General features: G+C 44.8%; 1 protein-coding gene across 2 annotated transcripts in view; it reads left to right on the plus strand.

Moving 5' to 3' along the window:
- Nucleotides 1-7,080: 7,080 nt before the first annotated feature.
- LOC125016770 (mannosyl-oligosaccharide 1,2-alpha-mannosidase IA) overlaps nucleotides 7,081-12,441 on the plus strand; it is a 171,005-nt gene continuing 165,644 nt past the window's right edge. Inside the window, exon 1 of one of the 2 annotated variants that reach the window (XM_047599453.1) lies at nucleotides 7,081-8,702. In XM_047599453.1, coding sequence (XP_047455409.1) covers nucleotides 8,145-8,702 — 558 coding nt within the window. In that variant the 5' untranslated portion in view covers nucleotides 7,081-8,144. The remainder of the gene's footprint in view (nucleotides 8,703-12,441) is intronic. The other variant, XM_047599454.1, reaches the window with a different exon arrangement.

The following is a 12,441-nucleotide window of genomic DNA, read 5'->3' on the forward strand; positions in this document are numbered from 1 at the left end:
CCCTGCACATCATCACAGATGTTAGAGCTTATAATAACATTTTCTGGTCAGCTGGGTAAAGTGCACCGCACATTCCAATTAAAATACAATCACCAGCATTCTGAAAATTTGGACACTCCCAAAAGCAAAATGTAGATGTATGAGTTGGACTTCTATATCCGGGAGACATTCTAGAATTGGATACTTGGTTGTGTGTAATAAACTCGGTATGAACTGCCCGCCTGGTTAAAATGTAATGGCCTTGCTGGGTTTGGCAGTAGTGCAGTGTGCATGGAGGGAATGTGAGACATCCAGAGAGAAAGCAGTGGCCGCTCTGGCCCAGAGAGATTGTTTATCCCGCTTCTATTTCTGCTAAATGGAAAATCACAATGACTCGTGTGCTCCTTAACCAGCTTGGCCTCACAAACGCATTAAGTCTGTGTAATACTTTTGGAATGGATGCGCACTATTTATAATGTGCACTCATTTCAATTGTTGGCATTTGCAGCATTCTGTCATTTTGTAGCAGAGCTACTGGGTCGCCAAGTTAATTTAACATCTCACGAGTCTAATTTGAGGCTCCATTTGCTGGAATTGTTGTCAGCTGAAAAATCCTCTTTATATTTAAATTCGGAGGCATTTAGCTGACACTCATCCAGAGGAATTAACACTAAGTAAACAGTAAAATAGGCTTTAATTGCCCGATCACCATTTCAAACAATATTTAAGTTGAGCCGTCCATAAATCTATGGACAGCTCAACAAACAGGCCTCACTTTTATTTTAGAGAACTCTATTTTATAAGTCCTCAAAACCACATGTATAAGCTACCAGTGTCTCTCAGGTTCCACTTTCAGTGGCACATTGCCAAGATTGGTCTTTATTAAATGATGTTGAAGAGAGTGGGCTTCATTTGCATCACAGTCTAGTACAGAGAGACAAACAACCACACCACCACCCACATGCCCCCCTACAGCCAAATTAAAATCTCATTCTCATTCTCTCCTTCTATAACCGCTTGTCCTCTGGAAGGTCGCGCTCTCTTGGCGGTCATAGGGTGAGAGGCGGGGGTGAGGTGCGGGGTGCACAGCTAATTTAGAATAAGCAATGAACCTAATGAGCATGTCTTTGGATTGTGGGAGGATGTTGGAGGACCTGGAGAAAACCAAGGCAGGCACAGGGAGTAAAAACAAACTACTGCCTAGAGCCCTTCCGACCTGGAAGGGGGCACCCAGAGACGGCTGATAGTGGTGGAATTTTCTAGTATAAATGCTCCATTAAGTGAAATGCTAACATAAAGGATTGTCGTAAGTTGTTTTTTTTAACCTTCTTGCTGTGCAGTGACTGTGCTTCCTTGATATACATACATATAAAGTTAAATAATGAGTTCCCCACACCTTTTGTTTTTCATAGAAAATATCTAAAGCATAAGGAACCTGACGCATAGTGGGCTGACTCTTTCTCATTAATATGATTAAAACGTTGAGGTATGTACACATTCACCACTGTGCAGTCTTCATGAATGGTAAAATTGACCAAAACTCATTTTGATACAAATGTTTGTTCAGCAAGGGTTCAGAAATGCATCCTGTCTTCAGCTGCCCAAAGAACCAACCAGGCCTCTGACATAGGCCATGATGTTTTCCACAATGCTAGCTATGAAGAAATTCTAAAAATAAACTTACCCCCAGACAAAGGCAGGCCAGCTGTTTCCTATAGTTATTGTTTGTGATAACAATAATGCTAAAACTACTCTTTAAAGCAACGGATTCTGATTTGCTATTTAACAACATCCTAGTCATGTTTATACTTTTGCCACTTGTGAGAAAAGGCTAGAAAGTCTCTGATTTAATGTAATGTTCATTCATATCCCTATCACCCAGCAAAATGGAAATGCAACAGTTTATTGTGTCCCTAATCTGGGAACTGCTGCTTCAAAGAATACGAAACTGAAACTGAGTCCAAGACAACAAGCCTGTTAAAAACGTACCACACATATGGTGTGTTTATGGCAAGTTTTCTTATATATATATATATATATATATATATATATATATATATATTTTTTTTTTTAATGTATCTTCTTTTTATATTAAATCCGTAAAAACAATTCATCTAAAGCTCCAAACTATCACAAAAACAAATTGGGGAAAAACAAGCCCATGCTCTGATTGAGTGCATCAGAACAGACACGCGCTGAACAACCAAATGTCAGGTATTTAACACCCCTCCACTCTGCTACAAATTTACATGTAGAATGTGAAATAAGCCTGAAAGCTTTTCAAATGGATCGGTCCGAGTGTTCATGTATTTCTGTTTGGCTCTAGTTAAATCACTGTGTCTAATTTGTCTGTCAACCGCCATCCCCATCATCGTGGAGCTGCTTAAATTGGCCCCGCTCGCACGAGAGCTCTCCCATTTATTTCCTCCTCGTCTCTCTTTAATGTTTAGAGTGTCTGCCCTTTACATGTATTGACACGGCTTGTTTTGAGTATGAGAGCGACCCTCAGTCACCTCTGAATACACAGAGGATCCGAGAGTTTAGTGGTTATTTGCCTACTTTTGTGAGTGACAGGGAATTATTTTAGTAATATAAATACCTGTATAATCTGCCTAATGTAAGCTCAGCTGTAATGTTTGGACATTTGGCTTGATTTTATGCCAATAAAAAAAAAATAAAGGGAAAAAAAAGTCCAAAAACTGTTTATTGAAATGTAGCCACAGTCTCATTTCAGGATTGTGCCTGCTTTATTTAAATCCACCAGCAGATGGCACTATGTAACTATGAAAATACAAAGCTCCCTCAAAGTGCTTCCTTCAAGCTTTTTCTCTTTCACTTGCAATTTCACTTTAGGAATGGCTCCTACGCTAAAAGCATACTGCTATGTTTTAATGTTGTTTGGGAGGAGTGAGGCTTTCCGCGGCCTCATACCATCAGCTTAATGGCGTGTTTTCTATCGCATTCCCTCTCATTTACATGCTCCATATACCCTATCTAATGTATGGCTAATTGTTGTGTTTAGGCAATAAAAAGCCTCAGCCGCCACACTGATTTTCCCCGCAAGTGAATTTTCAGATTTTCTGCATCGGCTGCTGTGCGCTGGAAATATTTTGTTACACAATAAGAGCTGTTTTGATTATGAATCTGGTGGAGAGTGGTCTCTTGAGGACCAAGTGCACACGACAGTTTGCAGTTTGTTCGGTCTAAAAAAGGAACCGACAAGTATAACCACAGCAAGGCAATAAGGCCGAGCGCTGCTGTTCCAGTTATGTTGGACAGTTCATGCGCATTGTTACGGTTTGGACCTCTTCACATGAGAAGAAGTGTGAACACAGTAAGAAAAGCTGTACATGTGCAGCACTGGCAATGTTTGCCGTGTTGGTAGGTTCATTTATTCAAGACATTTTTTATTGAACTTTAGAGGAAAGCTACTTGTCCTTTACTTGAAAATGCCTATTGTAATTAATGTACATATTTAGTCCACAACCTTTTAGATTGTTAAAACTTGATAAATTACTTACATGTTAAGGCACATTTGACTTCTGATGCTTCTTTACTTACACTATTAAGTACAGGGCTCGTAATGTTTCACACAGCGGTGACACAAATATCTGAATGCTTCTTCCAATACTGCATGAAGTACAAAGCTCAAACGAACTCCAACTGAGATGAAATGAATCAAAATCTTTTCAGGTGCCAGTGTTGCATCTTGTCCAGTGACCCAGACTTGATGGAAGACTACAGTGTGGTCTCTATCCACAGCCTGCTGTAGTCGATAGATCTCCAGCATGATGCACCAGGTCAGCACCCTGTCCCAAAAAGCTGCCCCTGATATTTATGGCTCGACATCAAGAGTCCTGCGGGGGCTATGATCCCTGGTGTCAGGGAATGCTTTGCAGCGGTGCTTACAGAAACAAATAGCAGCGGACGTGGTGACATTGGCCCAGGCTGATGCACCTCGGCCTGTTTGACTGTATTGGAATGAGCAGAACACGGAGACGGACTTTTTCATTGCCGTCTCCTCTGATGAATAAAACATCGGGGTGGGTTTGAATTGAATTTTTGAAAACAAGAGCAGAAGCGATTATGGCACGCGGGCCATATAACAGTGTGACCCGCTGCAGAAAATGTGCTTGAGACAGCTGTTTTAGCCACGTCCTGCATGCATCTCCAGAATGATCGTTATGTGATTGTGAGGAGTGACGATACAGTGGGATGAGACAGCAATGAAAGATGCATATTCTTTGCAAAATACTTTCTTACTGTACATGTGTGCTCTGATCATTGTCATACGCCAGTTTAGAGCGTAAAAAAACATTCTGTGTGTGCAAATGTCTCCCAACTGACCCACTGTGAGATAAAAAAAAAATGAGAACACCATCCAGGCAGTCTCAGAAGCGAATGCAAAGCACACAAAGAATGACCTTTGTGGGGACAGTTTACCATCTATTTTTTTTTTTTTGTGGACAAAAATGCGCGTCTTTGCCTTCCCCACCCTCGCCTGTTGGTAGCAGCCTGCTCGCCTTGCCTCATCTATTCTGGTGATAAACTAGCGCTGTCACTGGCCGGCGTGGCTTCATGCGAGCTCAGTGTCTGGACTCATGTCTAGCTTGGCCTTTTGAGAAACACTAACTTGATGTGTCTATTAAGCTGCTTTAAAAAGGAAGCAGCTAGTAGTTCATTTCGTGGGAAGCAGGCTCATCCATAAAACGAAACGCACCGAAAATGTCCCAGTGTCCCTCGCACTTTAATGAGCGGTGGCCATTTTATTAGGTACACATGCATGATCCAATGCTATTTACAAAACCTTTATTTAACTTATGGTATAATTAAACTGCACATTTACTGTTGAGATTATATTGAGGTAGTGTTGGACTAGACTTTATTGTCCATATTTAAATAAAAGGTAGAAACACCTCTTAGCATTATGCACTCCAGTAAAACACTTGGTTTCAGATAACTATCTCAACTATGAGTGACAAAGCAGCCAAAACCGCTAACTGCACGGCATTAAGTGGCACATGTGTAGCCAGTACACAGATTATTCTGCAAAAGCGCCTCAGATTCGAGCCGCATTATACGCAGACACTGAGCCGTGACAAAGCCCCTCTCTTCGACTAAAAACTGTCCCTTTGTCGTTGATGAGGAAATACTCTCGGATCAAAAACTGAAAAAGCCTCTAATTCAACAGTTCAGTTTTACAGACAACCCAACAGTCTGACTCAATTAGGCCTGCAGGGAGTGACGGCACAGCAGTGAAAACGTGGGGTCAAATCCAATTCAAATTACCTTAAAATTAGCTTGTCCCACCTCGTGGACCTGAAAGTGACAACAGAAGAGCCCGAGGAGCTTCATGTGTCGTTTTTAATAAGTGCTCGGTGCTTGTGCTGTAGGAGGTTGCGAGTAAATGTTATAAATGTAGTCAACTTTCTTCTTTTTGCCTGGGAGGAAGAAGAACGGCCGCTTTTATGATGAAATTATTATTCCAACTGCAGAAGATGACACAGGGGCAAAAAAAAGAAAAAAAGAAATGAAGATCTGCGGTTAAGGTTCATCAAGAGTTCATCAGACTTCACTAGCATTGTCAGGAATGTCAATGTTGCTGATGGGCCACACTAAATACATTGATCTGAGGGGATATCCTGAGGCAACTTTTAGACAGCAGGATGACAACAACCCACCTGGAGGCCTGGAGCTTCAATTGATTTCCAATTAATGCCAGATATTGAAACCGTTAAGAGCATTGTTTGTTCCTGCTTCTGCTTTCAGGGGCATTTGTAGAATAGTGCTGTGCAGGCTCTTTGTGAAGGGCCGACTCATTTGCTCATCTATCTTATTTAAATTCAAGAAAATGCTGTTTACAGTTCAGCTTCCATCCTGCTTATGCAAACATAATGCAAACGCACTTTTCTGAACTTTGCACACCTCGCTCCTTATAGTCCAGACCATAAATCAATGCCATAAATCAATTTGAAATTAGGCATTAAGGTTGTCAACAAACCAGCTTTTCACTCCTTCCATGAAGCTCCATCTGCTAATAAATACTATCTACTGTGGTTAAAAGCTCCAGAAAAACAACGAGCAAACTGACCTTACTGTGGAAGTTGCTTTGACGGGGGAACAATCATTACCCTTCCTCCTTATGCTCCTACCTTTTTAGAGTAATTTTGAAGTACTAAGAAATAAATATGGTTTCTACTTTGGTGTCACGAGGAAAAAGGGTTTAGTCAAATAAGTGTGATGCCAGCAGAGAGGCTCAATGAACATGTGTCATGGTCGTACTAGTGCTCATAAAGGTGCCGTCTGTGGACATCTGTGTCCCACTGATCAGTCCCAGTGTTTACAGCCCAGACGTCTGCACTGGTGAGTCTGCAGAGCTAACTGCAGAACTGCAAACTTCCAGCAGCTGTTTTGACTGCTAAGTGGAGTAAGACAAAAAAAAAAAAAAAAAAACGGACACAAAAGAGAGGATTTTTAAACCCTGCTCGTGCTCCGCCTGAACATGTCGGCCTGGATTATGGTGACATTCGCATGCAGCAGGAAATGCATATTGTTGACAATATACACGCCCTGGAATGTCAAGAGCAAGTCATAGGAATTGAAACCTTCTTCCAGTGGCCACCTCACATTTTGGTTTCGGTTTCAAATACAACAGACGAGCATTTCATGAGCTGGTTCTGCAAACTTTTACCCCAAATTGGATATAACCGATTGGACCAAATGAATATAGTGAATGGATAAACGGAAACAGTTTGAATTCCTCTACACTGCTTTCAATAAGAGAGCACAACATGAAAACTTGGTTTATTTCTGCCACACTGCTGCTCAGGCATCTGCAGCAGATGCACCCATCATCCTCTCCATTTCTTCCAGGATTGAAACGTTTCCTCGGGGGGGTGTGGATGGCTTCCTGGCGTTCGGAGGCGCTCAGACCTCTCTCCCTTTTGTCCAAAAGGCTTAACCGTGTTATGATAAGCCGCTGTGAATATCCGTCAAGAAATCCGACCAGCCCACTGGATTGTGGAGCTGCGGGGCCGTTTTGTTTTTCCCCCCTCCTCCTTCTCCTCCGCTTTTTTCTTCCTCTTCCTCACCCTGCCCGCACTAGGCTGTATGTTACATTTCCAGCCCTCTCCTCTCGCTTTCTTTTTTTACGCAGGCACAGCGACACAAGTGCGCACTACCAGAGAGAGAGATAGAGAGAGAGAGAGAGAGGGGGAGAGAGAGACACAGCGGGCAGACGACGGCGAGAACCGGAGCGACGACACGCAGCGAGTCTGTCTGTCTTTGTTGGAAACCGACGGACTGGACGGCGGATCTGTTTATTTAGCGGATCGGGCCGCTAGGATAACTTCACACGGGACAAAACCCGCCTTCTTTCATGTCATCCGGCGATTTGTTTCAGCCGGCGTGTTGACGCCAGTGGAGAGGGAGGGAGATAGAGATAGGGAGTGAGAGAGAGAGAGAGATCGGAGGCTGCCGGAGGAACACCATTTGACAGATAGGCGACATGAATGCACGCGTTTCCGTCCACCAGCCTGCCGGGATAGACGCAAACGGAGCGGCGTGTGATCTGAAACGCGATTCCAGGGGCTTGTGATGCAGCAACGTGGCTCCGCGGCTCTGGAACGGAGGCGAGGAGGAGATGCTCTGCTGCTCGCTTGAGCTCTTCGCACCGTAGGGCAGCGTGTTATTGACCATTTACACGGCGTGGAGCGCAACGATGCCTCGAGTCACAAGTTTGTCCAAAGGCCAGACAGACCAGTGCCTCACGTTTGACCATCTCCTTTAAAAGTGCGTTGCGATACCCAGTTGTTGTTGGATACAGCTCTAGTGAACGCCAGTGGCATTTATCCGTCAGCCCCTATGCCCTGCTCTGCTTCATGGTTTAGCGTTTGTTTTTGCTTTTAGATAAACCAAAACAAATCAGCTGATTGCGTTTTATGGAGGAGATATCTGAGCGCCCTGGCAAATGATTCCTAAACTGTGCATGGAGGCAGGCCCCTAACCTTATGCAGATCCAATCGATAGTGTCACGGGGGTGTGTTTGAAGTCTAGTTTCTACACGAGCCTCACAGCAGCAGCAGAGCAGCTGCTCGGCATTGAGAGGAGGCTGTCAAAACACTGCGCAGTCCGTTAGGAAGCGTCTCAACGACAAAAAACTTTCAATGGTTTTCCGAAAGTTGCCCGGTGTGTCGGCATCGGGCATGGGTCTGCGCCTGTCCCAGAAGTTCGTCTTTCTTCTCTTTCTCTCGGGTTTGGTGACGCTCTGCTTCGGGGCCCTTTTCTTTCTGCCCGACTCTGTCCGGCTAAAGCGCATTTTTCTGTCCAAGACGGAGATCCAGCCGGTCACCGTGGGCTCCGGGTCCGAGAACGATGTCAGGGAGCACTTAAAAAGACCCAGGGAGCAGGAGCATCCCCGGGGCATGACCTCTGCCAAGGGGGAGAGCGGCGCCAAACCGAAAAGTCTGAGCCGCAAAGCCACCGTTTCTCATGAGGCCACCGAGGAGCGGCTCGCCGGGGGCAAAGCGCAGGAGGACCTCACTCTGCACAGGTCGAGGACGGAGTCCGCCTCGGAGAGGGTGACCTCCTCAGACCACGGTGCCAACACGGATACTTTCAATTACAAGAAGTTCGTGGGGTGCATGCTCAAGCCCCCGCTGGGGAAGGACAACGGCAAACCGAGCGACCCCAAGACCGACGAGCGCCGGGAGAAAGTCAAAGAGGTAAGGTATGACCGTGACCCGTCTGCAGGAGAGGAGGGGGTCATGGGGGTCAACGTCCCTGTAAGGGTTAGGTGAAGCACAACTATAAAGACTGAAGAGAAAAAAAACAGAAAGGTGGTGAATTCAGGTGTGTAATCTGTCCTAAAATAGCAAAATAAGCAGCATCTGAGCAGTTCCCCCTGTCTTAATATAAGTTTCAGTTGCACAGTCAGCCTTTTGAATGGGAACTGTTCGAGCTGTCAAAACACATGAGGCAAACACAGCAGATAAATGGCAGTCTGCCTTATTCCAACATAAATAAAATAAAATAAATCGGGCACGCACACTTGAAAGAAGTAATTAATGTTTTCCTTGTTGGATTTGATTTGTCTGAATTTGTGCAGACAGTCTGCATAGAAGCGGTGGGACGCTTGTTTGCGGAGCTGCTGTCAAACAGACAAAATAAATCCCTCTCAGTCATATCAGTTGTCTAATTTTACCCAGCGCCTCTCTCCTCGACAAGTTCCTCTTGGGTTTCTATTAACGAGAACGAGGTCAGGACTAGACGTAGCCTGAACGTTTCTGCTCTTCATTTGAGTCTGTAATTCAATCAGAAAAGCAGAGGCAGGCTGCCTATATGTGCCCTTTTTGATGTGAAAGTTGAAACTCTGAAATAGTAGTTTTTTTAGACCCGTTGCATCACTCTCCGTCAGTTCAGTCTGAATGATAAGATGTCCCGAGTTTAGCTGCATCACCTCTGTCTGCCTTCCACAATCCCCTACAATGATGTGACTGCGCGCTGCCGCTCTCTGGCCAGGAGCTCTTCAAGCTGTGTGCCGGCCTTTGTTTTGTGTGCCCTGCGGGTCCAATAAGGGCTCCAGAGTGGGAGCGTCTGTGGATCACACATCTGTACCCACTCAAGGCAAGTGAGCCTGCTGAGGGATGGGGGAGTGTAGTAGGGCGGTCATCGGGCAACGTGTGCAGATGGGTTTCAGCCCCGGCATGTGACACGGCCAAGCCATGTGGCCGCTCTCACTTCCAGCCTGGTGTCACCCTCTCGCGCTGCCTTTCATACCCAGAGGTGATGTGCAACATGACGAGTGACACGTCAGAGGAGGGAGAGCGGTTTGCCCTCGTGCACCGAGCTCTCACTGACTCACAGCTTCTCGGTTTTGATGCTCGTTCAAGTGAATGTCAGTGTGACTTTGCTTGCCCGGTCTGTTCAGCTGAGCTCTGCAAAATTGTTGCCTCAGGTCATAGTCGTCTGAGGGAGATATATTTTCCACCACACCCATTTGTAGTTGCAGAATATTAATTGCGCTTCCTTCAACGAGGATCTTTTATTGAGGCGTTGCAGGCAAGTTCATACTAGGCTTATGTGTCCGTGTCTGTTTCCTACTGGGTGTTTTTTTTTGTGGTTTGGTCTTGTTGTAACACTAGCCGCCACCCTTTTTCGGAGGTTCACGCTGACACTCCCAGCACTGCCAGGGCGCACTTACAATGTGCAAACCTATGCTTTATCCAGATTTACTGATGTAAAATCAAACCAAACCATAACACAGAACATTCTGCCATGTTTTGATGTTTGTATTACACCAGTCATACAGAATTTTTTTGTGTGCTTAGTGTCGCGGCTTGTGTTGTTGTCTACAGACAGAGCAGCTCTGTAAAAGAAGCAGTCTCTTTTTTCACTGTAATGGAATGCAGAGAGAGGGTACCCCCTCCCAACGCCAACAGAAAGGGTCTGGTCCAGCCCACTGAGTGCCTCAATGCCCTAACTGTGAATGGGCATCGTTTTTCTCAACTGCCAACAACTAGAAAGCAGACTCCCCACCTTCTTCCTCTGTGTGTGCATCCTCTGCCAAGGGACGGTGAAACAAGGGACAATGACTGCCTGATCACACATCACAAACGTTTAAAGGCAGCCCACTGCTAGCTGTGGCTCTCAGCATACCAGCAAATCCTGCCAAAGTCACCACGGTGCTGTTAAACCGGTTCCAACACTCTGCTAATAGATAGTTGACTCTGCAGAAGTTCTGAGTAGGATGGGGATGAGAGTAATTTCCATTCATCCTCCTGTTTGTAATTCTGCGATGTTATGTCTCACTGAGTCGCCTGCATTGCCTCGTTGCTGCATCATTTCGCTCCGGCATAAGAAGTTGGAAGGCGAGGCATCGCAGTACTCAGAGTGAGTGCTTGCAGCAACAGGAAGGTGTCCGCATCTGCTTGCAGACTTCCTTTACGTTCACTGAGGTTAGAAGTTGGAAACCTGTCGTAAAAAAAAAAAAAAGAAAAACAGATGCGGAGAGCAGAAGGAGCACATCCAAACAAACACCACTGCAGAGAGAAGGGGACTTCAGAGGCTGGTGGAGAGCCATGTAGCTCGAGGGGCTGAGGCTCATTTTCAGGCCGAAGCCTCCATATCTCTCTGCTCTGCTGGGATCCACAACATCCCATACATCAGAGGAGGCAGGCTTCATAAAGTCTATAAAGCTAGAGATTTGCTCTTCTTTGTCAATTGAGTGTGTAGCATACCACTGTAGTCAAAATGGTATTTTCTTGAGGAAATAGAAATACATTCCATAATGTGGCCTCTAGCATTTGAAATGAGAGACGCTAACTCAGTGAAGAGGTGGAGTCTTACGGGTCTCTTTGTCCCGCGTGGGTAACTGTGTTTGTGTCAGCTAACTGGGTGTGTCTGTGAATGTGGCACATGTGTGTGTGAACTTGGTGGATTATCTCGTCGATCAAGAGCTTGGAGATAAATGTGGTGTTCGACAGTTGCAGGTGTTGTCAGTGTGTTTATTCATCCAGCTCCAAGCCCACCTGCATCGCTGTGTCGACTAATAACAATCAAATGAGGTACATCTGTTTCTGTTTCGGTATCCAGTCTATTTAATGGTCAGCTGGGTGTGCGTGTGTGAATTTGTGTGTGCACTTGTGCGTGCTTGTAATCTACAATAAGCAGTATTTTAGCAAAATGGAAAACCCCTTGAGCTATTCGAAAAAAGGATTTATAAACGGAGGCTTAAGAGTCAGAAATGGTTTAATCTACAAAGTAAGACTGTAAAAAAAAAAAAAATTAAAAAAAATGTGATAAGACGGTTTGATTAAACCGTCGTCACCCCTCTGACAGACTAACTGCAGCATCGCACATTTCATACAACAACTTTCAGATGCAAGAACGGGAGCAATTTCCTTTTTCTTTGGAGATTATATCTTTGATGAAAGGGAAACTACATACTATGATCTGAATTAGATTAAAGTCATTCATTAAGAACTTCCAAAGAAATAAGATTTTATGTGGATATTTCTGACATTTTACCTAGGTTTATTTCTGGGGGAGGTCAGAGGTCAGGTTTACATAGAATGTAATGTAACTGAAATACACTCATACATTTTAATGTAGTGAAGTTGAAATTCACATGTAATTTGCTATGGAGACAAACACAGTTCTGGACGTTAAAAGCAGTGTACATAGTGTTCATTTTATGGCGCGTTATAATTTACACTCACTGACAGTCCCATAAACCCAGCGCAAAGCCTCAGAAATAGGTAAGCTTGTACCTGAACCTGAAATCCCCTTATAGCAGTAATGACCAGTGAGCTGAGTGTCTGTCTGAATAAAATGCTGCCGTTAAGCTGCCACCTCCTGGCCACATCCGAGAGCCCTGACCTCCCTCCACCCCCCGGTTCCCCCCGCTGTCTCCCGCCACGAATCAGGTGTGCCAAACAACCTTCAGCCTGAGCCAAGAAAATG

The sequence above is a fragment of the Mugil cephalus genome, chromosome 11 (genome assembly GCF_022458985.1).
Source record: "Mugil cephalus isolate CIBA_MC_2020 chromosome 11, CIBA_Mcephalus_1.1, whole genome shotgun sequence".
Classification (NCBI taxonomy): Eukaryota; Metazoa; Chordata; class Actinopteri; order Mugiliformes; family Mugilidae; genus Mugil; species Mugil cephalus.